The sequence below is a fragment of the Zootoca vivipara genome, chromosome 5 (genome assembly GCF_965207765.1).
Source record: "Zootoca vivipara chromosome 5, rZooViv2.hap1.1, whole genome shotgun sequence".
In the NCBI taxonomy this organism is placed as follows: Eukaryota; Metazoa; Chordata; class Lepidosauria; order Squamata; family Lacertidae; genus Zootoca; species Zootoca vivipara.
Window position 1 is genome coordinate 1,829,772 of NC_142588.1, and position 27,937 is coordinate 1,857,708.

The window sequence follows — 27,937 nt, forward strand, 5'->3', positions numbered from 1 at the left end:
CAGGCACAGCTCCCCCTCACCCCCACCCCCCAGATTAGATGCAGATGATAATGTCTGTTTGGGGCAAGGATGAGAAAGGGTGCCTGCAAGAGAGCTTGAAAGGGAGCAGAATGTGAGCCGCTGATTGGTGGAACAAAGCAATTAGTAGAAGGTGTAGAACCATTGATATACCGGTAGTTAGTGCGAGCTGTGGAGCTGGCATTTGTGAGTTGGGGCCGTAGGTAGCAGGGGCTTCCTCTTCTACTGTCTGATTATGTGGGCTTTCTGGTTGCAGCTGATTTTTTGCTGTTTGTGGCAGCTCTGCATAGGTAAGTCACTGGTATCAGGAGTGGTGCTTGCTTTTAACCTGTTCCCTAATACTATTTGTGCTACACAACTGGGCTGATAGGTTCTTCATGGAAACTCTTCCCTGCAGGAGAAAGTTTCTTTTTTCTGGGATTCAAAGCAGAAGACTCTTCCTTCTTCTTTTTTAGGAAATACTTTTCAGACACGGCACTCTAATGTAATCTTAAGTATATATTGCATTGGAAGCTGCAAGCCCATCAAGTTCAATGGAACTTGCTTTCAAGTGTGCACATCTGGAACGGACAATTTCCCCTTTGTTTCAAAAAGTAACCCGAGTGCCTCGATTGCTCCTCACTACAAGGTCCCAGAGCGTCAAGCACCTTAAAGGGGGGCCATAATAGGGCAACATGGTCAGTGTTAATCTCTCTGCCGCACTGTATGTGTTTTGTGCTGCTGTACTTCTTGTGCAGCATCTTGTAGAGCCCCCCAGTTTGTTCTCCTCCTTTTCTCACTCTGTTACTTCCTTCAATAGGTGAGTGCAATTATTACATATCCAATGACAGTATTTTATAATACAGTAGTCTTGGTAAAATCAAAAGATACTAAAGTAGATACAATATACTTGGGGTAAGCCAATATCTGTTTAATTTTCATTACTCTTCCTTCCACATGGTTTATTAATTAACACATAGATGTTAAAAGTGTCATTTTTCATAGCTGTGTGCTCTTGACAATTCAAGTCTTGCATCACTAATGATATTTGCCTGTGGCTTTGAACAGCATAACACAATTGTGTTAATTCTGGCCTTGAATGTTTGTACAACTAAGTACCACAACAATTATTAGCATGCTCTTCAGTTTAGCATCAAGAGTGCAAAGGAGAGAAAGGCATTATTTTCTCTGTTAAGGTAGAAACCTTTGCCAATATCCTGAAAATCACCTGGAGACCTAACTCTCAAACATCTGTTGGAAACAACAACTAAAGAGCTTTCTCCCCTGCTCCCTCCCAAATAGGTTGCTGGGGGAAAATATTTGAAGGAGAGTGGAAAACGAGGCACAGATTTTTGTGTGAAATGGCTTGTTAGCTTGGTCATGGGACCAATTGCAAATCCCTAGGCTCAATCTGTTTGTTATGCTCACCTGGTTGTCAAGTTCTCTGTCAAAGGAAATTCTCTTATGCTGAATAGGCTTCCTCGCAAGAAAAGGGAAGACTTGACATGGGTTGGTGGACCTTGGGATTCTAATAAAATCAAAGTAGATCCTACAAATCTAAAGCCTGCCTCTGCAAGTAAAACATAGATAGGGCTTGTGTGCCTGTGATTTTTATTGGCAAAATCTTTAGTATGAGCAGACTCTGTCGATGTTCTACACTACTAACATATAGCAGCTATCTTCTTATCTGGTTCCTGGATTGGGTTTTTTTGGGGGGAGGGGAGCTGTTTCTCAGTAAATTTGCATAGGATTGGATATTTACTGGTGGCAGCTGCTGTAAGGATTTGGAAGTGCTAAAGATGACCAACGATAGATGTAATAACTGTTAAAGGAACAGGAACATATGAACTACGGACATTGTGTGCTGCAGTTGTAATGTCACTGTAACTTAGGATGTAGTTAGCATAGCTGCCAACCCTCCCTTTTTTTGCGGGAAACTCCCTTATTCCAAGCCACAGTTGTCAACCTTCCCTCTTTTTTTTTGCTGGAAATTCCCTTATTCCAGCACCGTTTCCCGCTGCTATCCTGGATTGTTAGATATACCGTAGACTGTCCCCGGGACAGGTGAGGCTGCTGAGCCCTTATTTTCAAATCCGAAAGTTGACAGCTATGGTAGTTAGCTTGCTGTTTGTGGAAATGGAAAGGAAAACCACTCTCTTCTCTGTGTTAAGGGCAGAAAGACACTTAATGCAGATGATAGTGCTTGTGAATATTCAAATCACTTCACATATGTTTTGTAATCCTTATACATAAATGGGACAGTGACAGACTAACTTAAGGCTGTGCTATATTTTGTCAAATATATAGACTAGTCATACAGCGTTTGTTAAAGTCTATACTGCTCACACGCTGGTTTGCAAGCACATTTAAGCCCCAAACAAATCCCTGAATCCGATCAGTTTAAAACAATAAAAACAATAAATCCAATTATAAGGAAAAAACAAACCTAGCAAAGCAGAGTAAACCAGCAAAACATAATTTTTAAAGGGCATAAAACCAGCTAGTCTAAGAAAGAAAGCAAATGACCACATCCATTGTAATTGAAACAGCCTGTGAAAAAATAAAGGTCTTCACCTGGTTCCTTAAAAGACCATAGTGAATGCGCAGGTGTGCGTCTCGTGGGAGAGCATTCCACAAATGGGGCACCAGCAAGGCCCCCTCCTTTGTTAGGCAACAGGTAGAAACAGAGAAGTTCCTCTAGAGCAGGCTGTGAGCATTTTCACCCCTCCCATTCTGAAAATCTGGTGATACCTGCTGTTGGGAGGGAACAGTTAGGAATTGTTACTTTGTTGTTTTTCATTCCTGACTCTGCTCTCTGCCGTGTGCTGTGTGCAGCTTAATATCTTCTGTAGACAAGATGGCTAAGTGAGAGGCTGTAACACTCACAAAGCCAGATCTGTAAATATGCAGTAGTTAATAGAAATAAATGAGGAATGTTTTGAAACCTCTACAAATGCTTCTGCTGTTCACTGCTGATTTGGTGCTCATAAAGCCCAGTTATGAGTCCATGATTCCCGGGTGTATGCTGAAGGTGTTCCAGACGTCCTGCCCAGGCATAGGGGCCTAAGAAGACCTGGACAGATCCTGGCATTTACCCACATATGGTAGCAGGCGGATGGTTGCTGGTAGCAGACTGGTGGTTGCAGATGGCTATTGATGGTTGGATAATTGGATGTTTCTGATCCATTTCCATCTGATGCTGCACATCGGAGTTGAGCTGTGAGCTGAAGCTGTTTTTCAAGCTGCTGTTTGATTTACAGAAAGGTATGTTGCTGGCTGCCAGGAAGACAGCAGAGACGCTTTTCCAGTTTGCCTGTTAATTGTGCTGAGTGGGGAGAGAAGTTGCTGAGAGAGTCAAGAGTATTTGGGGTGCATGAAGGGAAGTGTCTTGCTGTTAACTAAACACAGGCATGGCTTCTGCACATTCTGGCCAGATGTCTCTATCTTTTCCTCTCCTTACACCAGAGACCTATCCTACATGGCAGGTCAAAATGAAAGCACTTTTACAAAGGGAAAAGCTTTACCATACTATAGAAGATGACCCCCCCAATGAGGATGATGATGGATGGCCAGCGTGGCATGAGGCAGACATGAGAGCCAGGGGGACAATTATTCTGAGTGTCCAGGACCAGTTGTTGGTCAATTTGGAGAACCAGCAGACTGCACGGGCTGTTTGGAATAAACTTCGAGATATGCATCTAAGACAAAATGCAGGATCCAGTGTGCTTTTCTTTAAAAAGCTGTGTAGGCTGGAATTACAGAAAGATGGTGATTTGCCCAGCCATCTAGCCCAATTAAAACGTCTCAGACAGGATCTTGTCCAGCGAGACTTAAATATTTCAGAAGCTGTTTTTGCAATGCTTATCATAAACAGTTTGGATGAATCTTATGATGCTGTAGCTGCTCAATTGTCGTCTTTGCCCAATGACCGTCTAACAGAAGATTATGTGTCTAGCGTGCTCTTGAATGAGTGGGATCGCAGACAGACTGCTAGAGAAAGCAAGGACAAGGCTGTTGGAAATGCTTACAAGCCTTCAACAGGGGAAAGTGAAAGTGTTGCAAAAGCTCTTAAAATGCGCCGCTGTTTTTCTTGCGGAGAGGTCGGCCATTTTAAAAATCAGTGTAAAAACTCTTCAAAGAAGAAGGGCAACTTCAAAGGCAAAGGGGGAGGAGGCCGAAAACCCCAAGGGCCAGCTGCATCAAAGGCTTTGATCTCACGCAGTTCTAATCAACTCACACGTTCTGTTTTTGTTGTCGACTCAGGAGCCACAAGGCACGTGGCCAATGATAAAAATCTCTTTCTTCATCTTGAGAAACAGGGAGGAGCAATTCATCAAGCGGATGGAACGACTATTAAAAGTTTGGCTCAGGGAACGGTTTCTTTGCAGAGCCTTAATGCAACAGTTAAAAATGTTATGTATGCTCCTCATTTGCAGGATAATCTCTTGAGTGTTTCTCAGCTAGACGCTCAAGGATTTAAAGTGGTGTTTGCAAACTCTCGGTGTGAAATTCTTCGAGACAACAAACTCATTCTTTATGCTAAGTGTGTTGATGGTTTATATGTATTGCCTTTTGTTACAGGTACAGCTGCTGGAGCAACTAAAGAAACTGAAAAGGCGTGCTGTAATATATCAGTAGATAAGAATGAGAAATTGCATAACCATTGTATTCATGATTATCATCGTTTGTTTGGTCATTTGCATTTCCAGGCAGTAGGTAAAATGCAAAATATGGTTGAGGGCATGAAAGTTCAAAAGTGTCCTTATCATATGAAATGTGTCTCATGTGCAGAGAACAAAATTAAGCAAGCTCCCAAAGGTACAAAATCTGGGAGGGAGGTTAAGAAACCTTATGAGATTGTGCATGCAGACTTGGTTGGACCTCTAGCGCTCTCTAGAGGAAACTCATGTTATTTTTTGGTTCTGATAGATGCCTATTCTAGATATGTTTGGGTCTATATGTTACAAAAGAAGTCTGAAGCCTTCTCCAAGTTTCAAAAATTTTGTGCATGGCTCAGGAATGTTCACGATGAGCATGTACGTTGTCTTTTCACTGACAGGGGTGGAGAATTTTGTTCAGAACAGTTTGAAAACTTTACTGCTGAACAGGGCATAGAGCACATGACTGCTACGCCCAGATCTCCATGGCAGAATGGTTTATGTGAAAGAGTAAACCAGACCTTGCAACAAGGAATTAAAACTCTGTTGCATGATTCAGGCCTACCCAACCCTTTTTGGGCTGAAGCTCTATCGTGTTTCACCTATATTTACAACCGCAGATATCAATCAACCATTGATTGCACCCCATACGAAATGCTGTTCAAAAGGAAACCGTTTGTAAAACATTTAAAAATTTTCGGTTCTGAAGTTTGGGTGCACACTCTGCAAGGTGACAAACTGAGCAAATCTGGTCAACATGGCATTTTTCTAGGTTATGAAAAAGGTTCCTATCGTGTGCTGATGACAGACACAAACACAATTAGGCTGACCAGAAGCATGGATTGTAATCCAAAATGGGACAAAGTTGGCATTTTTCAATGTCATCCCATTTCAGATGATGAGGTGGTTAAACCAATTAACAAAGAGGCAAAACCTGTAATTGATGCTGATGGTAGCACAGATTCTGACACTGATACAGATGATCAGAATGAAAAGACCTCTTTTAAGAAATCAGATGGGTCTCACACTGATCTAGAGGTAGAATCTTTGCCAGATACAAGTCACCATTCTCCCAAGGAGAAGGAACCAGACCCAGAGGATCCCAGAGTATTGCGTAGATCTGAGAGAACTACCAAGGGACAAGCACCTAAACGATTTTCTAAAGAATTTGCTAAAGCTGCTATTTCAGATATGGCTACCACTAGGAACCCAAACTCAGTGTTTGAACCAACTAACTACAAAGAGGTTCAAAATTTACCTGAAAAAGATGCCGAACCTTGGCTTAATGCCATGAGAGCTGAATTGAATTCCCTAAAGCAAAATGACATGTGGGAATTGGTTCCAGCAGAACCAGGCATGAAACTTGTAGACAGCAGGTGGATTTACAAAACCAAGACTGATCAGACTGGTAAAGTGGTCAGATATAAAGCCAGATTAGTTGCACGTGGTTTTTCTCAAGTTCCTGATCAGGACTATCATGAGACATATTCACCGACAGTCAAATTTGAGACAGTTAGGCTGTTGATGAAAATTGCTGCAGAAGAGGGCATGACCATATCTCATCACGACGTTAATACTGCGTTTTTGTACGGAATTCTCAATGAGAGTATTTACATGTCACCGCCAGACGGAGTGCAGATAAAAAAGGGAATGGTGTGTAAATTAAAAAAATCCCTGTATGGTCTAAAACAAAGTGCTCGATGCTGGCACACTAAGCTGACAGAAGTGCTGTTTTCCTTAGGTTTCAAGCAAGGAAAGGCTGATTCTTGTGTTTTTGTTAAAGAATCTAACCAGCACAAATTGTACTGCATTTGTTTTGTGGATGATATTTTGTTTTTCTGGAAGGATGCAAATATTTACAAAACCACTCTTGCAAAACTGCAAAAGCATTTTGATATGAAAGACCTAGGGGAAGTCAGCAATTATCTCTCACTGGAAGTAGAGAGAAATAAGCAAGGTGATGTTTTGCTGCATCAATCACGTAAGATCAATGATGTGATTGAAAAATTAAATCTGACAGATGCCAATTCTGTAGACACCCCCATGGTCACAGGGTACCAACATGATACTAATGCTAATGTTTTTCCTGACACTACATTGTTCAGAAGTGTGTTGGGTAAACTTAGTTTTATAGCAAGGTGCACAAGACCAGACATTGCTGTTAGCGTAAATTTGCTCAGCAGATATGTAAATAAACCTACAGTGCAAGACTGGAAGGCGCTGAAACGCATAGTTAGGTATTTAAAAGGCACTATGCATTACAGGTTGAAGCTTACTAGCCAAAAATCTGGAGGTCTTGAGATCTATGCCGATGCCAGTTTTGGTAGTGATACAACTGATGGCAAGAGCACCTCAGGTGTGTGTTATTTGTACAATCAGTGCCTATTTGATTGGTCTTGTAAGAAACAGGCAACAATAAGCATGAGTTCATGTGAAGCAGAACTCAACGCTTTAAATTTTTCCCTCATGAATGTAGAGTGGTTATTGCAACTATGTGAGGATATGAGAGTTAAAATTTGTTGTCCAATTCAAGTTTATCAGGACAACAAAGCCTGCATAGAACTAATCCATTCAGAAGGGTGCAAGCAAAGAACAAAACATTTGCTAATCAAATTGCACCGTGCCAGAGAATGCATTCAGAAGGGAGTTGTAAAAGTCTCATATATGCCAGGGAAAGAAATACCTGCTGATGCTTTGACTAAAGCTGTTAATAAGGAACAACTTGGTATATATGTAAAGAAATTGCTTTTGTGCTAGATTTTCATAATGGTCAGAATGAAAAGGGGGAGGTTGTGAGCATTTTCACCCCTCCCATTCTGAAAATCTGGTGATACCTGCTGTTGGGAGGGAACAGTTAGGAATTGTTACTTTGTTGTTTTTCATTCCTGACTCTGCTCTCTGCCGTGTGCTGTGTGCAGCTTAATATCTTCTGTAGACAAGATGGCTAAGTGAGAGGCTGTAACACTCACAAAGCCAGATCTGTAAATATGCAGTAGTTAATAGAAATAAATGAGGAATGTTTTGAAACCTCTACAAATGCTTCTGCTGTTCACTGCTGATTTGGTGCTCATAAAGCCCAGTTATGAGTCCATGATTCCCGGGTGTATGCTGAAGGTGTTCCAGACGTCCTGCCCAGGCATAGGGGCCTAAGAAGACCTGGACAGATCCTGGCATTTACCCACATAGGCATCCCCAAACTTCGGCCCTCCAGATGTTTTGGACTACAATTCCCATCTTCCCTGACCACTGGTCCTATTAGCTAGGGATCATGGGAGTTGTAGGCCAAAACATCTGGAGGGCCGCAGTTTGGGGATGCCTGGTCTAGAGGTAAGACCTGAGTGGAGAATCTCCTTGCTTCTAACTCAACCCCTGTGCTACTCAGGCTGTGGTAAAATGCATCCTCATGGGTGTCATTCCCTTAGTCTTGATAGCATCAGGCTATGTGAATGGGTCTTCAACTGGTGGGTCAGGAGGACCCACTGCTAAGTCACCGTCTGTTCTGATGTGGGTAGGTAGCCGTGTTGTTCTGAGTCGAAACAAAATTTTAAAATTCCTTCAGTAGCACCTTAAAGACCAAGAAGTGTGCATGCACACGAAAGCTCATACTTGGTCTTTAAGGTGCTACTGAAGGAATTTTTTAATTTTGTTCTGATGTGGGTTGCCATAGCAGCACTGCCACCATAAAAATATAGGGTTTTTAAGTAGAAGTGAGATTCATGTTTGGGCTAAAGAACAGAACAGAAAGTTTCAAGACAGACACATGCCAACATTACGAGACTGTATCTATACCCCTCTCCCTAAGTTCAAAGAGTACAACAGCTTCTTGCTTGAACCTGGGAGATTGGGTGAATTTTGATTGACTGCTCCAAAGTTAATAGCAAGTAATTTTTCTTCTTACTCTAGAAGGCCAGACACTCGGACCACACATTGCAAACCCCAAATTTGCCACAAACAATCCCACCCTCACAACAGTTGCTTTAGAGAAGCCCTTCTGTGTGTTTGATGGCTCGATGTTGAAAGGAGCATCCTATGAAGTATACCTGTATGTCATGATGGACTCTGGTAAGTGGGTGCTTATTGTGTCTGTCCTTGTTCAAAGGGGGGGGGGCAAAAGCAGATATTATATTGTTTGGAACTGGAGTAAACCGGTCCCTGTCACAGGCTCCTGTACAGAAGCAGTTACAGATAGCAATTTCCACTTGGATGGCAAAGTTTGGAATGGGGAGCGGGGAATGGCTAGAGTCAGACAGTCATTTTGGCAAATGGCCGCTGGTCATTCTCCTGCAGCGGCACAAGAAAAAACACTGCATAACAGTTACTTAAATAAATAAGCTGAGAGTGCTGGTGAGTGCCATGTACAAACTGTCATGTAAACTTTTTGCATGTGTCCATTTCTGCTGCAGCAAGTACTTCAGGTTCCTTTGTTATGGACAATAGTAGTAAACCTCTCGACGCTACTTTCCATCAAACCAGTGGAGGACAAAGTGGGCCTTACAAAGCTGCGGTGTTTAATGTTCCCAACTGCGCGTCGCTTCCCAAGCTGTCTGATGCTGTGGACGCTACCAAAGCACCTGCTATCATGGCTCAGTATCTGGTCAGAGTTGGTGACGATGCCACTTGTTTGTATGACCCAAATTTTCTAGATGCTTGTAATCCACCTCTCTCCCAAGACACAGCCTACAGGTATGCATTTCTCCCAAGAAAGTTTTTAAAACATAAGTGCTGAGGGTAATCTGAAAGGGACAGAATACCCCCTATCCAATTGAATGGTGGCATAATGATAAGTCTTCCTGGAATTAAGATCAGCACCCAAGTCCTTCTCCAGATATTCCCACAAAGTGAAATTGGATGGTTGATGGTAGGAGGGGGAGGCTGAGATGGTAGGATTTGCTAAGGCTTTTGGTGGCTTTTATTCATACTGTCTCGCTTCTGCGTCTTTTAATTTGGTTGTTTTTAAAGTATTCTAAATCACCCTTCACTCAAGAGATTCCAGCGCAGTAAAAATTCAATATAATCTATTAAGTGCAGCAGTATAAATAAAGTAATGAACTACGAGACTATTAAGCAAAACAGAGGTCATAAAAACCAATGTCTTGGCCTAATGCTGAAAAGATTGAGAAACATCAGTGCCTCCCTGGGGAGGGAATTCCAAAGCTGGGGCATCACCACAGAAAAGGCCCCCCCTCTCCTTTGCAAACCTCTTTTGCTCCCAAGTCAGCAGTATTGTTCCTGCTGCTGCTTTGTTTGTACAAGCTGCTTTTAAATACTCAAAACAGCATACAAATTTAAAATAAGCCAGCTGACCTGCATTTAGTTGTGACTGCGGCAAGTCTCTTCCCAATGACTCTGGAGCCTCATTACTACTATCTCACTTCCTTTTGAATGCCTGGTCATCTGTTCCAGGAATGCATCATCTGTGTCCTCAGTTTGGCTTGGGGATCTATAGTAAACTCCCACCCACAATGAGATCACAGTTATTTTTCTCTCCCTTCATTTTGCCCCAGATACTTTCAATTTGGCTTTGGAGTTTTAAATCCTGGATCTCTTCACAGGTATACACATCCCTGACGTATACCGCTCCTCCTCCTCCTCCTTTCCTGTTTTGTCTATTTCTCTGAAATAGATTGTATCCCTCTATTTCTACATTCCAATCATGAGACTCATCCCACCAGGTTTCAGATGCCTATTATGTCGTATTTAATTTGCTTCATTCAGAATACTCCTTGCAAAATGCAGGGAGGGCTACAGCACCCAGCAGAAACACTCTGCTTTTAGAGGCCTTTTTTTAAAAAAAGGGAGTTACATTCAGGAAGCAGGATCAGGAGAGTTTGCTCTTCCACTGTCCACATGCTTGAAATACTAATCCCTAGATTAAATATTCAGCAGAAACCAAAGTGTCGGAATTTGGGTCTCTGCCATAAACAGCTGCAAAGCAGTCATGGATGGGCATTAATATAAAGCAGAAGACAGGAAGAAGGATGCCTAGGCACTTGCTGCTTTATCCCTGCAACCTCCCTTTGTCAGCAAGGACTCAGATGTGTTTTCTGGACAAAGGTGGCAGGGGGTGGGGAAGGCAAGAAAGCCTGGGAGGAACCATCATAAGATTTCTTTCAAGCAGAGATCCAGATTCTCAAGCCAGGCCTTAATAACAAGTCTAGCAGCTCGCCAAGTGCTTTAATAGGTTATTGCTTATGCCTGAACTGTAGCCTACGCTGAGGATTCTGCAGGTAAGAGGCCAGGGTTTTGGTGCGTTAAGATGTTGTCTTCTGTTATCGGAACAGTAAAGCCTTTTCCGCATTCTCGCTACCAGGTTTAAATACGTCCTTGTAGACAGTACAGCAGGTGTCATGAAAGACCAAACTCTCTGGTCTCAACCAATCAAAACCAGAAAGTGTAAGTATTATTATGAGGGGGCTGGGTTTTTTGGGGGGGAATAAACTGTATGCTGAGCCCCCTCTAATCCCTGGATCAAGCAAGTATTCAAATTTAACCAAGGCTTCTAACTCTTGGGAAAGGCAGGCCAGCTTCCTGCTGAGGTGATAGCCTGGGTGATGAGCCATTCAGGGGAACAAAGGAAGGGGCTCTGTGAGAGATGGCTAATGGAACTCACAGAAAGTGAGAAGGACAAAAGCCAGAGTTGAGAGCAGAGTTTGGCAGTAATGTGATCTAGAAGTAAAGCAGCAAGCTAGAGAGAGAGTCGGAACAATACTTGAGAGCAATGCTTGATTTCTGTTTGAATCCAAGGCTGTAGCTAAGGAAGAAACAAGACCCTTTTGGGGTGGTGATGCTGTGAACCCCTCAATCGTAGGTTCAGGTTGTACACATGTGTAAATAAACCATACATCATAAAGACTCCACAGTCTCTTCTGTCCCTCATTCCAAACGGAAACACGAACCCTGGGTGAGCACTTGCAACCCCTGGAATCTGGCACTGCTCAGAGATTGGAGTGGCAACAGTGTGTTTCATTTTTTGTTTGACTGTCCGGTGTTGTTATACCGAATCCTCCTGTTAAAAGCAACAAACTACCGGTTGCCAAGTGCTCTTTCATTGTAGGGTTGCCATACGTCTGGAATTCCGTGGACATACCTGCAATACTGCAGTCCGAAGCAGCATCCAGGCAGAAATTGGCTATATGTCCGGGAAAATCAACAACTTCTGTCCAGATTCTCACTGTTTGAAATATGGCAACCCTACTTCATTGTCCCATCTAAAGAGCTAGGTTGTGCAGAAGGCTGACAACACTCCACTTCCTCTCCTAGTGAAATGGTCCTCTACCATTGATACCTGGCCAGGTCGCAGAAGTGGTGGAATGATAGTCATAACTTCCATCCTGAGTGTGCTGATGTTCACCCTAGTGGCTGGATTTCTTGCTGCTGCTCTTCTGGCTGTAACGTGAGTTTCTTTTGTGCTCTGCTTTGTCTCTGTCAGGGGTTCTTGCGACTATTCTAGAGTAACGACGTTCCGCATGCTTGTCTTTAAACAGTTTTTATTAGTGCAGTCTATTTACAGTGAGACAGGTGTGTGAAACATGTCTGCTCATTCCGATGCAGAATCCGGCACTGCCCCCCCCCACATGATCTTCTCCAACATAGGAGTCTCGGGACAGTGAATCTCCTCCCTTTCTTTCTCCTGCGTAATTCCGGAACCGGAGGAAAGGGTCCATGCTTTCATTTTCTCCCTTCTCCCCCTCTCTTTCCTCCCTCCTGTGTTGCCGGGGCTCTCCCATGCTGCTGGAGCCCTGGCCCTCTCTCTCCACTTCCTCACTAGCCTCCTCAGAGCCCTCGCTTCCATCGCTGCTTGGGGAGGAGCTACTTCTGATGCAAGGGGGCGGTTCTCTGTACTTTCTCCCCCTTACAGTCTCTACCCATTATTAAGCAGGGCAGTCCCGAGCAGGTCGGGCGCCCTGGCACTGAGGGGAGGAAATCACTCCAGCGCCCCCGCCCTTGGAGGGCGCAGCATGGTTTCCGCGCGGCTTTGCCACGCAGCGCCCCGCCTACCGGCCTGGCGCCCTAGCACACCGCGCTACCGGGACTCTACCTAGAGCCGGCCCTGTTATTAAGGTTCAGATCTAACCAACATCCCCCAATAGAACCCCTTCAGAGCTTCATGCACATGGGAAGGAAACCTATAAGGTGGGCCTGAGAGCTTTTGCTGCAGAAAAAGACTGCCCTAGATGTAGCCTTATAGCACCATTAAGAGAGCAGCTCTGGAAAGTGATTGAGGTGGCTTAAGTGTCTGCTTGAGCTACCACGAACTTGTCCTAATCAGCTGGGGTAAATAGGGCTGGTTTGCACATGCATTAAATGACTGTAGTGTTCGTCTTGCTTCACATTAGGCTTTTCAGTGAAGTTGGTTTAAAATGTAAGTGAGCTAGTGATCAAGGGGTTGCATGATGTGAACCCCTCCTCCCTTCTCTCTTTCTTTCCCAGGGCATCAGAAGAGACTCCCACTGAGATGAGATACGAATCCCAAACAACCCAACAGACTGCTCCAAGAGTGCTAGAAACTTCTGAGTCAGAATTAGAAGCTTCTTCCACCCACTAAATATAGTCTTCAAGTCAGAAAAGGTGGCAAACCAGCTGTGGATGCCCTTTCAATGCTCCCAGATGCTTGGATACGAAGTCTGGTTACAAAAATGCACATCTTTAAAAAACTGACCCCATGTGACTAGTCCCATGCGTAGAACAGGAATATTCATGAACTTATCTCCAACTCTCAAGCAGCAATGAACTTAAATATATGGCTTTTTTCAGTTTAAAAAGTGGGTGGATAGTCCATAATAATATTCTAACATTAATTGCTTGAATGACTTCTTAACTTTGAGCAATGGGCTATAAGCCCTGTTACTGAAGTTGTGGGTAGCTCATATGATGTTTTCCAGTATTTCTAACTACAACTCCTATCAGCCCAGCCAACATGGCCAGTGGCCAGGGATTATGGGAGTTGTAGTTCTAAATATATGGAAGACACCAAATTGGCTACCCTGATTTAAGTGATATAGCCTGGGTCATTTAGCATGTGTGGTTTTTATAAAGCAATCATTTGATTTGTGAAAATTGATTGTAGTAGAGTACAAATGTAAACTTCTAAAGGTATCTTAATTGATGCTGTATTTAAGTTCCAATTTAAAAGAAGAGAATATTGAGTAATTGGAGTCAACATGGCCAGGGGCGGGGAGGGCAATGGCAGAGGAAACTGGTTACAAATCTGAAAATTGTTGTGGCTGCTTAAGCTCTGTCTTTGGGTGAAACTGAGCAACATTTATACATAGAATTGCATGGGAAACCACATTCCAGAATGCTCATTTGTTTAACATACATCATGACATTCCTGAAAATCGCCCTGCACTTGGAACAATAGGGCGTTGGAGGAGCCATGGCTGACCTTGTTCTAATGCGATGCTCCTCTAATAACACAATCTGCAGTTTTCACGCAGCAAGAGTTGCTGTTTATGATTTTTGCTGGCCCTGTTGTCAGTCTAATCTACATCACACCTAATGAAGGGCACCCCCAAAACGTTTTTTTTGTTGGCTTGGCTGAGGGATGGGGAGTTTGTGGCCTCCATCTCTACTTGGATTCCAGCTCTCATCAGTCCCAGGCAGCGTAGCCAATGGATGGTGGGAGTTGTAGCTTAGCAACAGCTGGTGTAGGGTTATTGATCACTTGATTTGTAAAGTGATGATGTAACTAAAAATCTCAATCCAGATACCTTAAGCTTAAGCTTTTTTCAAAAAAAAGTTGGCTGACTGCATGATTAAACTGTGGCCCTCCAGATGTTTGGGCCTACAACTCCCATGATTCCTAGCTAACAGGACCAGTGGTCAGGGAAGATGGGAATTGTAGTCCAAAACATCTGGAGGGCCGAAGTTTGGGGAGGCCTGTTCTGAAGCATGAGTATACAAGCTGTGAAGCCAGGAGCTGAAGAATGGGTAAAACGCTGCTTGAACTGAGTTTGACGGTGTTCCTTAGTTGTAACTTGCCCAGTCCCCAGTCACTTTTCTTCCTTGTGTCTTGTTTCAGGCTGCAGATGAAGCCATTTGCACTTATATTTGCCCAATAGCCTAGTTCAGGTGTACTGTATTGAGAAACTGTCTTTCCCATTATAAGTGAGACTTAGACTCACATGGTTCACCACTGCAGTAAACTGTGGCTTAATAAACATGCTGGGATCTTTGGGCTTGTTCACATTAACCAGAGTTTAAGCAACCCACAACCGTCAGACATCACGGGGAACTGTGAACAGTTTAAAATGGGAAGCAGAAGCTTTACAGTTCCTCCTTTCAGGTGTGCAGGCTTATAGCTCTTGTGAGGTATTCAATCCTATGTATGTTGTTCATTATGAGAAGAAATGTAACTTGCTTCTTTGTGGTATGCTGCCCTTCGGAGTTAAATGAACAGAAATGTGTGTAATTTTTTGAGAATAAACGATCTAGAGGAATGCACTGTGTTTCCTGCCCACAACTTGCCTTGAAGAAGTCATAGAATCATAGAGTTGGAAGAGACCACAAGGGCCATCCAGTCCAACCCCCTGCCAAGCAGGAAACACCATCAAAGCATTCTTGACATATGCCTATCAAGCCTCCGCTTAAAGACCTCCAAAGAAGGAGACTCTACCACACTCCTTGACAGCAAATTCCACTGCCGAACAGCTCTTACTGTCAGGAAGTTCTTCCTAATGTTCAGGTGGAATCTTCTTTCTTGTAGTTTGAATCCATTGCTCTGTGTCCGCTTCTCTGGAGCAGCAGAAAACAATCTTTCTCCCTCCTCCATATGACATCCTTTCATATATTTGAATAAGTCAAAAGCTCTGCAGGCTGCATCCTCTCCTCTCAGCTGTGTTTGCCATTCTCAGAACTTTACCCCCTCGTGGTCATTTTGATATTATCATGGGTCCTGCCCAGGGCGCTGTGGAAAGGACCTTGCTATACGGATGGCAGGTTGAGGACTGCATTCCAAATGCATGTTGAAAACTGAAAACTAACACAGCAGGCCATGGACTTGAACTCCTGGATTTCTCCTACTAGATGGCTGTGGCCTTATTTTACATGGGGGTGGGGGTGGGAGGGTGTTATAATGTCATGTCAGTTGACTAGCAGGTGGGTTGTTCCCCCCCCCCCCAAAAAAAACTTGTCAACGTTGGCCCACAAGGTGGGAACAGATAAGGATCTGGCCCACTGAGCCAAAACGGAACCCCACCCCTGTGGTAAATCACGTTGCTCTTGATTTGATTACAACTAGCTTTCTCTAGCCAGTTTGCATTCTCCTCGTGTCATTGAGATGAGAATGCTCTGGAACATGGGCATTGTACTCAAATATTGATGTAGTTAAAGATTATAGGTCATCAAAGCATGTAGCTGAACCTGTTTGCAGAGGTCATCAACTTTGAAAACAGAACAGAATGAAAGGCAGGGACAGTGGTGAAGGGATAGGACTGGACAAGACGGACTTTTCTGCTGTCAGAAACCAGAGCAAAAGAATCTAAAGCCGCGTACCCATCATACATTTCAAGCACATTTAAAACAGATGGCTTCCGGCTCAGAATCCTAGGCTCCCCGAACAATTTCCAGGTTGGGGAAGGCTGTGAAGCTGAGAGGGGTATAAATAACTAGGTCATACTAGGACACATGGCATTCTTAGGCGCCCAGTAGAGATGGACAAGTTACTGCTGTGGCTAAACAGGGACAAGTTCTAACCCTCTGCAACAAAGAGCAGTGCTTTTATGAGATCCATGCTTTGTTCTTGGTAGGAGTTGCTACTACAGTGGAACCTCGGTTTACGAATTTTTGGTTTATGAATGCCGCGGACCCATCTGGAACGGATTAATTCACTTTCCATTACTTTCAATGGGAAAGTTCACTTCAGTTTATGAACGCTTCAGTTTATGAACAGACTTCCGGAACCAATTACACCCATGCTTTGGGTTAAGTACGCTTCAGGTTGAGTACTCCACGGACCCGTCTGGAACAGATTAATCCACTTTCCATTACTTTCAATGGGAAAGTTCGCTTCAGTTTATGAACGCTTCAGTTTATGAACAGACTTCCGGAACCAATTGTGTTCATAAACCGAAGTACCACTGTATTTGGAAGAACCCATTAGCACTATTATTGAGTCATGGGCTTAGCCACACTTCCTCCCCCTCCCCCCCCCCGGAGAAAAATTGCTCTTTAGCACTCACTCAGAGCAAATGGCTTGTTGGGTTTTCGTTGGTTTGCAGTTTCTTCTGATTTAGAGCTAAACAGTGGGTTTCCCCTGAGAATAGTTGGTTTTCCAGGTCAGGGGTGGGGTGCAGAGGGTGCTCTTCAGCTTCTGCACTCATCCAGCCCTCACTGCTGACAGGCAGACACTTGTGTGCTGGGCGAGGTGGGGCATAGAGGGTGAAGAACCTCCTCTGAGCTCACCCAACCCTCACTGCCCCAGCCAGGCAGGGCGCTATGGGGATTTCGGGGGGGGCTGGTTTGCGCCCCCCATATTGTGTGCCCAGGATCACGGCCCCCCTGGCTCCCCCCCACTTCACCCCTGGGAGCGGGGCAGGGAGAAAACTGCTCAGCCCCATGCTTTCTAAGCACAGGACAAGTGGAAGTGAGAACGAGCCCACATACAACTGAAAAAATACACACCTGCAGATCTATCCAATTCCCCAAGACTACATGTGCTGTTTTTGCATGGAAGGGTACATTTACAGTAGAAAGTTAACTTTAAAAAATGGATATAATGATAATAATTTTATTAGTTTATTCATTGCTTTTTGCATAAGTCTCAAAGTGATTTACAATAAAAATAACTAAAATAGTTTAGAAATACAGAGAAAATGAAGGATCTGTTTTAAAACAATAGAAAAAGAACTCCGAAGGTAGAGATGAGTACGGAGGTGAGTTTTCCATCCAGCTGGAAAAGCTTGTTGAAACAAAAATGTCTTCACTTGTTTCCATGAACTACAGATCGTGGGTGCCTGTTGTATCTCAAAATTATGATGTCCCCCAAACGGGCAGCCATAGCCCTCTTCTGTGTTGCTGTAGCACAACATCTTAGCATTAAGGACTTCAGGGAGAAACTCTCCAGCTGAAGGCCATGAGCTACCAGGGATGTAAGGGGGATGGTGGTCTCTCAAGTTACCTTGGTCACATAATGCATATGTTATTTATTTTCTACAGTCTACCCCACATTAACAACATTAACTCCGGGCACAGACAGATGACTTTGGAACCTCTCACATGCTAACATAGAATCATAGAATTGTAGAGTTGGAAAAGACCACAAGGGCCATCCAGTCGAACCCTCTGCCAAGCAGGAAACACCATCAAAGCATTCTTGACATATGCCTGTCAAGCCTCTGCTTAAAGACCTCCAAAGAAGGAGACTCCACCACACTCCTTGGTAGCAAATTCCACTGCCTAACAAGTTTTTTAAAAAATCTCTGAAGCTGTATGTAAATGTTAAATATTACCATAGGTATGCTTCTGATATTCTTCTGAAAGAATGGACTCCATTAGGAATATAGAAAGAAAACGATCTTGTTTCAGCCCAGTTCTCATAATTTTTTTAAAAAAAACTTTTTTACATTCCTGTAAGTCCTTTTATAGGTCAGCATGCAGTTCCCAATACGTTAAGGGCTGTGTTGTTGCATAAGTGCGCAGCACACCTCGCTCCCCTGTCTTGCTTGTGCAGCACCTGATTATCCGGTTTCCCCCGTTTTTCTGGCCCATTTCATGCTTGCAAAAGAATGGGCTGCCCATCCACACAGCCCCCCCCCCCCCCCGCCCAAAGCAGAAAACTTGCAGTTTGATCAACTGTCCTTTCAGTTGCCCACTTAGTTAAGTCTTGGGTACTAGCTGTACAAGATGAAGCTGAGTTTGCTCTTGTGCTTGCTTGGCAGTTTGGGATCCGGATGGGCTGTTCTAGTGGAAGACCTGGAAAAAATCAGTAAGTATCACCTTCTTGCTTGAGCAGGAATAGGTTGCCAAAGCGTTGAAGTGTAGAGCTTGGTCTGGATGGACAGGAGGACATAAAGCCCATTGTCATCTCAGTACATAAATTCATATCGATGAAGTTCCATATGTTTTGATGATGTTTTATGGCAAATAACTGTTCATATTAAATAACAGTTTATGTTCTACACATACAATTTGCTTGCAAAATATTTAATCCATAATATTTTTCTCATCATGACCTGATTCTGCTGATATTTCTCTTCCACTGCAAGAAATTAAGGTTGCTAGTTGTTGTTGTTTTCTTCCCTTGGGAGAGTCCTGTACCTTTAAAAGCTGTGGGACAAGTAAACAATTCAGATACTTAAGCTTTTCCCCCCATTATTACAACTGGATGCCTCCAAAGAGCGGAATTTCTGCTTCTCATGCAGATGTTAAAAGCATAATAACTTTGCTTCAATATTTTTTTCTTGGCAATCTTACAATAAATCAATCCTTGTCATAAGGAAATTTACTTTTACAGTATGTACAGTTCCAAGCGGCACTTTGGAAAACAAAGAATCACAAGTAATAATTCAGTGGAGTTGCTTTGTATATGTCTGAGAAAGAACTGAAATCTTCAAGGCTATAACTGATTGTCGCTGGGAAATGACAAATGACTAGAAAGCCTCATGACATGAGTAGAAAGCTAGAAAGGACACCTGTATGTTAAAGCAATAGTGGAGAAATCATTTTGTTTGTGATATATATTCAGAGATATAAATAGAGCAAGATAAGATACATTTCATATGAAGCTGTTAGGGAAGAAACCAAATAAGCTTTATGTTCCCTGCTACTGTTTGTAGAACTACATCAGAGAAGCTGCAATGTTAACAACATCGTGTATTTCAATTTTTCTTGCAATGCAAAACATGTTACGCTGCTGTAATGATCTCTTCAGAAAGGAAGCAGTGGGTGGGTGTGCCTGGATGGGTAAAGGGCAAACATGCTGATGGGCAGCTAATGAGTTTTTTTTGCTGAGATTAAAAAAACAACATTTGACTAGAGATGGATTATTATGATAAACTGATAGGGTGAAAAGCAGTTCTGCTTCCTTCTTCTCTGTGTCCAAAGTTGGGTTACTGCCATTTTGACTGGCCCTCCACCCGTGCAGTCTAAAGTTTGATGTTTCCTTGCCTTACGCCAGCACCTCGGATCTGCCTCTCTGGCCCTTGGGGCTCTCCCTGGCTTGTATCCCTCCTCAGCCACCCCCTCTTTCAGAAGGCGTCATCCCTCAAACTCTACTTCAGTGTTTTTGCCTGCCTGGAAGATCTCCTTGGAGTATGGCAACATTCACATTCAGGGGTCACTTTTGCCCCTGGCCCTGCCTACCATTAGCATGTGGCCTCCAGAAGCCTCTCTGGAAGAGAATGTGGCCTCTGTCTGGCGGGAAAACATTCCCTACTCCTGACCTATATATACTGAAGGCCTCCAGTTCTTTGAAACTCCATCCCCATTTGTGCTTCTATCTGTCTGTCTATCTATCTATCTATCTATCTATCTATCTATCTATCTATCTATCTATCTATCTATCATCTGTCTAATCTTTTTGGAGGGTATAATCCTTCTAGCTATCTTTGAGTATTAAAAGGTAAAGGGACCCCTGACCATTAGGTCCAGTCGTGACCAACTCTGGGGTTGCGCGCTCATCTCGCATTATTGGCCGAGGGATTCGGCGTACAGCTTCTGGGTCATGTGGCCAGCATGACAAAGCCACTTCTGGCGAACCAGAGCAGCACATGGAAACGCCCTTTACCTTCCCGCTGTAGCGGTTCCTATTTATCTACAGTACTTGCATTTTGACGTGCTTTTGAACTGCTAGGTTGGCAGAAGCTGGGACCGAGCAACGGGAGCTCACCCCGTCACAGGGATTCGAACCGCTGACCTTCTGATCAGCAAGCCCTAGGCTCAGTGGTTTAACCCACAGTGCCACCTGGGTCCCATCTTTGAGTATTAAATGAGTTCTTTTCCATTAGGGGGCAGTTTAGTCTTCAGCAGCATAATTCTTTCATAGAGAAAAAATTTAAAACCACTTAGAGAAGGCAACTCAACTGAAGGAATTAGTCTTCTTTTATTACTTAGAACCATGTGTGTGCAGTTTCTCATCACTTGAGAATGGCAGCTAAACTGAGCTGGTTCTACCAAAAAGCCCTGCATTTGAAATAAGCTGAATGGTTCATTCAGACAAGGCTGTCACTATTCAGGGCTGTGTTCATGAAGTGATGGGCCTGCATGCATGAGCCAGCCCATTTCAGCATCTCACTGGGCCTGCGCCTGTGATTTGAAACAGCACAACACATCCAGCTATTGAATATTGTTGGGGGTGTGTGGAGAAAATTTGGCACATGGTGTGGCATTCTGCAGCAGCTGCCCTCAAGTTTTTTTGCACAAAAGCTTCTGAATAGGAGCAGCCTGCGTCAGTGCTGCAAACTTGGGACTTTCAGAAGCAGTACCACTGAAAGTTTCACAGTAATTCTTGCCCCCTTCTGACTGGGAGGGGATGGAGCTGGTATAAAAGTAGGAGCCTGCTCTGAACATAGCAATAAATGTCTGTTTATGTCTTTGCCCTTAGTGATGGCTATCTGCAAGTTTGGGGCTTGGATTCAAGCAAAGGCACTTTGAAAAGTGCACTTTATTCAATCGACAGAGTTTGTGAAAAATTAGCCATCCCGTGGAACAATACCATGATGTTACTTTTCATTTTGCTTTTCAGCAATGGATTTCTTCCCTAACAACAGCATGCTTTTAACAACCTACATGAGCACCTACTTTCTTGTCAATGTCCCAAAGTGTGTTACCGCCGCGAAGTTTTCTCCAGCCACAGTGAGAATAGCTGTAGCTCAAGTTCCTGACTCGTCCACTTTGCCAGGTATGGGATTTTGTGTGTGTGTGTGTGTGTGTGTGTGCGCATGTAACATTTGATGCAGCCGTGCAGGAATGAGCGGGATCCTGTCTGAGAGATTTTGTTACTCTAATCCAGATGTGGAGAACCTGTGGCTCTCTAGATCTTGTTGGGCTCCACTTCTATCAGCCCCAATAGGCAGGACTGATGGGGGCATTCTGGTTCAACAACATTTGGTAGGCCAAAGGGTAGCCCCCTTTGGTCTAATAATTGTTTCCCTTCTATTAAAAGTCTCACATGTTTCTCCAGAGGACAAACCTCAGCATTCTACATTGAGCAGAGGTCAGTAGCTGAGGGGATGGTCTGTTCTGGCTGTCTTCCAGAAGTGATGAACCTGCGGCTGTGTGAATTTTAAAAACTTATTTCCACATAGCTCCCATGCAACCCACTTGAAGGGCATTTAAATGCCGAGTGCCTGAAACTTAGGGGAAAACATTAACATTCATACCCATTTATATCCCAAGTGCTCAGGATACGATTTTCAAAACCAGGTTTTAAAACTGCAGTCCAGCCTGAGAAAGGTTAAAATAACAAGAGTCGCCAGCAGATGTGATCTGGGGAGGGGTGGGGAGAGATGTTTTCCTTATCCTTTGTACATCAGTCTGGTGGCACCACACAGACAAGCAAAACTTGCTGATCAAGAACTGAAGATAAAAACTACAGCATTTCTGTTCCATGTTATACTTCATTCCTTTTCCATTCATGTATGTCTCAGCTGGACTTTCCAGTCCCAATGAAATCCCGCTTGCTTTGAAATGGCCAACAGAATACTTGGAGCATTTTTCAGGGACTACTTCATAACGTAGAGAATTAGTGACTGAGTGCTGTAATCTTTTTCTCTTTTCCTTATCTGGAAATGCAATGCGAGTGCTCGAGGAAAATAAAATACCAAATATGTTATGCTTCCTTATCTGTCGATCTCACGATATTAAAACTGTAAATGAGAACGTGATCCTGTCATTTAGCCAAGCCATATACTTGAGCAATGGAAACTGGGGGAATGATGGGCTCTTTGCTACTGGATAGGGCTCCCCAAGGATGTTATGTTATTCTGTGGCTTATTTATGTACAGTATTTGACCCAAAGGCACCAGCATATCAGTACAAAGTGGGAGGGTGGGGAGTACAATAAATACGACTGGGTTTGACGGTTGGCCTGTAATATAAAGAAAGGTGGTCATATATTCAGGAAAATGAATAGGTTCTGGATCATGTTTTAGTCCCCTTAAGCTCTTGGGCTATGTTGTTCTGTTTGCTTGAATTTACAGATTCAATTTTTACAGAGGGACACAGAGAATTTACAGAGGGACACAGAGAAGTGCACACAATTATCTCTCCCCCCCCATTAAGCTAAAGAATTTAGCAGAATCATGGGTCTAGTCTCCTCTCTACTTTCTTGGCTTTCTATAATCCTTGAAATGTCTTACCTGACACTACTTTGGATGACAAGAATTTGGAGCTCATGATTGCTAGTGCCTGTCCCTCAAGTGTCCCATTTTAAGCGGCACATACCAGATCACAGAAGCCAATCCCAGCTTCTGTTTGGATCCCGGAAGGTCCTGTTTTTTCATCTGCTGCGAGTGCTGGACCAAAAGATGCTCACTCTGGTGCAGGTCAGCAGTGTCGTGCCACCTCTGGTGTGGTCCTGCTAACAAACAGATCCATCCTGGTGCCAGAACATAAGGAGGAGGGAATGGAAATAGCATGTAGTATTCTTTCTCATTTCTACCAATGCAGGCTTCCAAGGAGAAGGGATCTCATTTTTCGATGATCCATTTTTGAAAAAGGAAAGAGAGAGGCCCCTCAAATAGAGAAAACTAGCATGTCAAGAAGGAGACTATTTATGCATGCATAGAAAGTTTATTCTTGGTCGCATATCAAAGATGCAATTCCTCACCTGCCATCTGAACAGGTGTCATCCCGGAAGAGCTGTAACGTTTTCTGTTTCTACATGAAATGACTCTTTGTGCTGTACTGATGAAATATAGCTGTGATTATCATATGATGGGCTGTTCTTCATCTTTTGAAGGTGTGACAGATACTGAACAGATTGAAAATCTCCGCAAAACACCTCAAGCCACTCTTTATTTTGCCGGTGAATTCAAGAGTGTCTCCTGTGAAATAGCTAGGAACCTTGTGGTTCTGGATTTAGAAGACAGCCAATATGAGCTCATGACACTCATAGGCTACCAGGTGGGATCAGAGTTTTGCCGTCAAACTAAAGGCCCCTTCTGCAATCAAGCCCTTAAGCCATCCACATTTTATAGGTAACTATGGACACTGATTGAAATATTTGCACCTCTGACTTTTTAAAAATAATGTATATTTTATTTACAGACCATGCACTAATTTTAGAGGCTGAATATTTGTACTTTTCAGATGGTTACTGGTGTATGATGGGCTGCATCTGGGCAGGGGAGGAACTGAGATTGTAGCATTCTTAAATGGAAAATAGGGCAGTGCAAACATCAAGCTTTGTTCACAATCAACAGGAGAAAAACCTGTCACATGGGACCTTGCCTTTGGAATGCTGTCAGGATAGGCACACGATATACTAGTTCTCAGTGAATGGGATCCGTACCATTTGAGAATACAGAGGGGGGTCCATATGTCTGAATTCTCCTCCATATATACACATGGAGAATTAGCATGATGATGGGGCAAAAGCTAGGCTCCCCTGGTATCTAGTTTTTTTTATACAGTGGTACCTCGGTTTAAGTACACAATTGGTTCTGGAAGTCTGTACTTAACCTGAAGCGTTCATAAACTGAAGCGAACTTTCCCATTGAAAGTAATGGAAAGTGGATTAATCCGTTCCAGACGGGTCCGCGGAGTACTTAAACTTAAAGTACTCAAACTGAAGTGTACTTAAACCAAGGTATGACTGCATATGGAAGAAATATTTTTATAGGGAGAAGAATTTTAGTACAATCTGGAGTGGCGTAGTCCAACACAGGTTTACCACTTAAATAAAATTAGGCTGCCTTCTAACAGGGTTTCCAGGAGTGGTGTAAAAAGCTTTCTTGTTCCATTAGAATGCTTGTGGGGTGGGAGAAACTCCTCATCCTTTGCTTACCTATTAATGATAGATCTTTTGGGTTTAGCTAGTATCATACAAATGATAATTTTGTTCTATTATGTATGAATGTGGTTGGCAATGCATCAGTGTTGGTTTAGCAGACCCAAACTTGAAGCCACTGCCTCTGGCAATAGAATATAGAGGAGTGACATTGCCCTGTTTCCTCCAGTATCCTTTGGGGGGCATTTTTTAAAAAAGAAAATTACTATATTCTTCTTCTTTCAGTATTAAATTTTTATTGGTTTTCTGATTATCCAAAATGTACAGAATCAATTGCAAAACGTTTTGTTACATACCAACAAAACAGAACAAAATATAACATTTACAATGGATCTTGAGATAGTTTTATAAAAAAAAGTAAGTTTTTCAGTAATAAAAATAGTAGAAGAGACAGGTTGAACCAGGACAGTATTTTTGGTTGATTATGTTTGCACACTTTTAATTATGGCCATTATTCGTGCACCACCTGCATTTATTTTCCAAGATAAAAGCAAAAGTACAAAGTACCAGTATTCTAAAAAGGCAACATTCCCCCCAGGGAAATATCCAATTTTAATAATAGAAGCTAAGACTGGATTCAGGATGGTGGGTCAAGCATTCCTATTTAACATGTTAAAACATGGGGCAAAGACTACAGTGAGATTGTCTCAAGTTCTATTTTCATACTTGATATTTTAAAGTGCATATGAATTTTCACTGGCCTTTTAATCTCTATTTTCTAGGGTGAACTTCTTTTTCTTGGATGGCAAGTCTACAATAAGAGGTCATACAGATTGGTCAACAGCAATACAGACCAGAAATGGTGAGTTTCAGAAATGAACAGATAAATCTTAGAATGTAACACATCGCCCAGTTAAAAGATAACTATGCAGTTTAGGACAGATATGGTACCAGAAAATATTCACCTACTTGGTATGTGAAAGATTTTGAATCTGGGTTTTCCACTGCTGCGTAACCTATGTGGCCATTGATGTACGGATGCCGCCCACTGTGTGAAAATAAAAATAGATACACTTGTGAGTTGTGAACAAGCAGAACCTTAAAGTCTAACCACTTTTATTATGACATTAGGTTCCATACACTAGGTGCACATGTAGGCCAGAATGAAAATCGTTTGTCTATGCCACAATACACTTTGTTTTCCCCACCCCACCCCCCAAAAAACTAACACAGGAACAACTTTGCTGTGGTTAGTTTTTTCTGATATGCAGAAGTGGGTACTCCTCTTCCTGACCTCTAGTTCTCTATGTGGAAGGAATGTTCTTTCTGTAGGAAGGAGTGTTCAGTTATGTGGGACCACATGGACACTCTGTCACCTTGCTGATTCAATAGGAACATGTTGTGTGCATACTTGTGTTATACAAGTCCTTCCTGAATACCTCAGTGCAATATTTTTAGTTGTTATACATAAGTCCTAGCTGCCAAGTTATCCCTTTTTTAAAGGGAAATTCCCTTATGCTTAATAGGCTTCCTCGCGAGAAAAGGGAAAACTTGGCAGCTATGACATAAGTATAAAGTACTTCCTTAGTAGGGATAAGGGACGCAGTTGGCGCTGTGGATTAAACCACAGAGCCTAGGGCTTGCCGATCAGAAGGTCAGCGGTTCGAATCCCCACAACGGGGTGAGCTCCCGTTGCTCGGTCCCAGCTCCTGCCAACCTAGCAGTTCGAAAGCACGTCAAAGTGCAAGTAGATAAATAGGTACCACTACAGCGGGAAGGTAAACAGCATTTCCATGTGCTGCTCTGGTTCGCCAGAAGTGGCTTTGTCATGCTGGCCACATGACCTGGAAGCTGTACACCGGCTCCCTCGGCCAATAACGCGAGATGAGCGCGCAACCCCAGAGTCGGTCACGACTGGACCTAATGGTCAGGGGTCCCTTTACCTAGTAGGGATATAAAATGGACTTTGACCTTTTGCAAATCTGTCTTGATTGCTTTACTTCATGGATAGGCAAACTAAGGCCCAATCGCCTTCTTAATCCGGCCCGCAGACGGTCTGGGAATCAGCTTGTTTTTACATGAGTAGAATGTGTCATTTTATTTAAAATGCATCTCTGCGTTAGTTGTGGGGCGTAGGAATTCGTTCATTATTATTTTTTCAAAATATAGTCTGCCCTCCACCCACGATCTGAGGGACAGTGGAGCGACCCCCTGCTGAAAAAGTTTGCTGACCCCTGCTTTAATTCTTGAATCCGTTTTCCTTTTGCATTCCAGTGACAAACTATGAAACTGCTGATGTGATGTTTGAGCGAGCTGGAGGAATGATAGTAATCACCATTCTGGTCTCGGTTGGTGGTGCTGTCCTCTTGGTTGCCTTAATTGTGGCCGTAGCTCTTTCTAATAAGAAATAGCGATTCAGGCAACTCAGCACTTCCTTTCTTCTGGAACAGCGGCAACGACAGATATGAATCAACTGCAGGATTTTTCCAGAGAATCAAAGAATGTACTTTAGTGACAAGTTTTCAGTCAAAGAACAAGCATTCTGAAGAACGAGAGTATCTTAAAAATGTTCTGGGGTGGGTGGTTTTTTTGGTAGAATTTAACCTACAATGACTACAGAATTTGTGCTGTTTATGTGGCCTCTTCCCACAGTATGTTTTTAAAGTATATATCTGAAAATGAGATTGTGGTTCCCTGTATGTTCATTCATTGGTGACAAACCTTTGTTGTTGCCGCATAATGTATGAAATGCTGCTTAGATGAGTCTGAATCATAATAGCTGAAATAACTCGGAGTCAAGAGTGAATTTCATGCTCTTTATTCAGCTCATAATCATCAAGGAGGAGAAGAGAAGACGAATGCTCTTTTCCCCAAACCATCTGCTTATATACATTATTTACACAATGGGCCTTAGTGTGGGGAATGGAAGTTCCAGAGAATTAAGAGGAGGGAAAACTCTTAAAGTGCCACCTTTTAACTGGAGCAACTTCTACAACTTCTATGCACATTTTAATGCTTTGTTCTTCATTATTCCTGCCTGCCTAAAAAAGAATACATCTGCAAAGCCCAAAGGCTGATGAACTTTGGTCCAAAAAGGCAGCTTTCCTATTTCATGTCTCTCACATTTATACAAGTGCGCTTTTGGACGGGCTTGGTCTACTTTCTGTGCTCTGTTACTATAAAATAAAAATGATCAAATGTTGTACAGTCCTAAATGCTCCAATGTCACGTAATACAAAATGACACCCACAAAAAGGCTTTTGTAATCATTGTGTCCATATTGAAGAAATGGTAATTTGTTAATCTTTGTGTCTTCTTTGTCTTTTAGTTTCTAATTGTATGCGACAATGCATGCTGGTTAATAATAATAAATGATAATTACTTAAACCTTTAA

General features: G+C 43.0%; 1 protein-coding gene across 4 annotated transcripts; it reads left to right on the plus strand.

The window, feature by feature from the left end:
* UPK3A (uroplakin 3A) lies at positions 1-27,937 on the plus strand. 4 transcript variants are annotated; one of them, XM_060275167.2, is made up of 6 exons: positions 19-308; positions 8,562-8,717; positions 9,059-9,338; positions 10,966-11,048; positions 11,916-12,048; positions 13,086-15,098. In XM_060275167.2, exons 1-6 carry the CDS (start codon positions 254-256, stop codon positions 13,198-13,200), a joined length of 822 nt encoding a protein of 273 aa, XP_060131150.1. In that variant the 5' UTR covers positions 19-253; the 3' UTR covers positions 13,201-15,098. The 4 variants fall into 4 exon arrangements, with proteins under 4 accessions (XP_088526083.1, XP_060131150.1, XP_060131148.1 ...); XM_060275165.2 differs by having other exon boundaries at positions 22-308; positions 8,559-8,717; XM_088669957.1 differs by lacking the exons at positions 8,562-8,717; positions 9,059-9,338; positions 10,966-11,048; positions 11,916-12,048; positions 13,086-15,098 and adding exons at positions 21,337-21,492; positions 23,554-23,791; positions 25,326-25,405; positions 26,818-27,937 and having other exon boundaries at positions 1-308.

Excerpts from the sequence above, each read along its gene's own strand:
- UPK3A (XM_060275165.2), top strand. The coding sequence starts at position 254 with ATGTGGGCTTTCTGGTTGCAGCTGATTTTTTGCTGTTTGTGGCAGCTC. Across the intron at positions 309-8,558 it reads TTTGTGGCAGCTCTGCATAG|AAGGCCAGACACTCGGACCA; the intron begins GTAAGTCACTGG and ends TTCTTACTCTAG. Across the intron at positions 8,718-9,058 it reads GTATGTCATGATGGACTCTG|CAAGTACTTCAGGTTCCTTT; the intron begins GTAAGTGGGTGC and ends TTTCTGCTGCAG.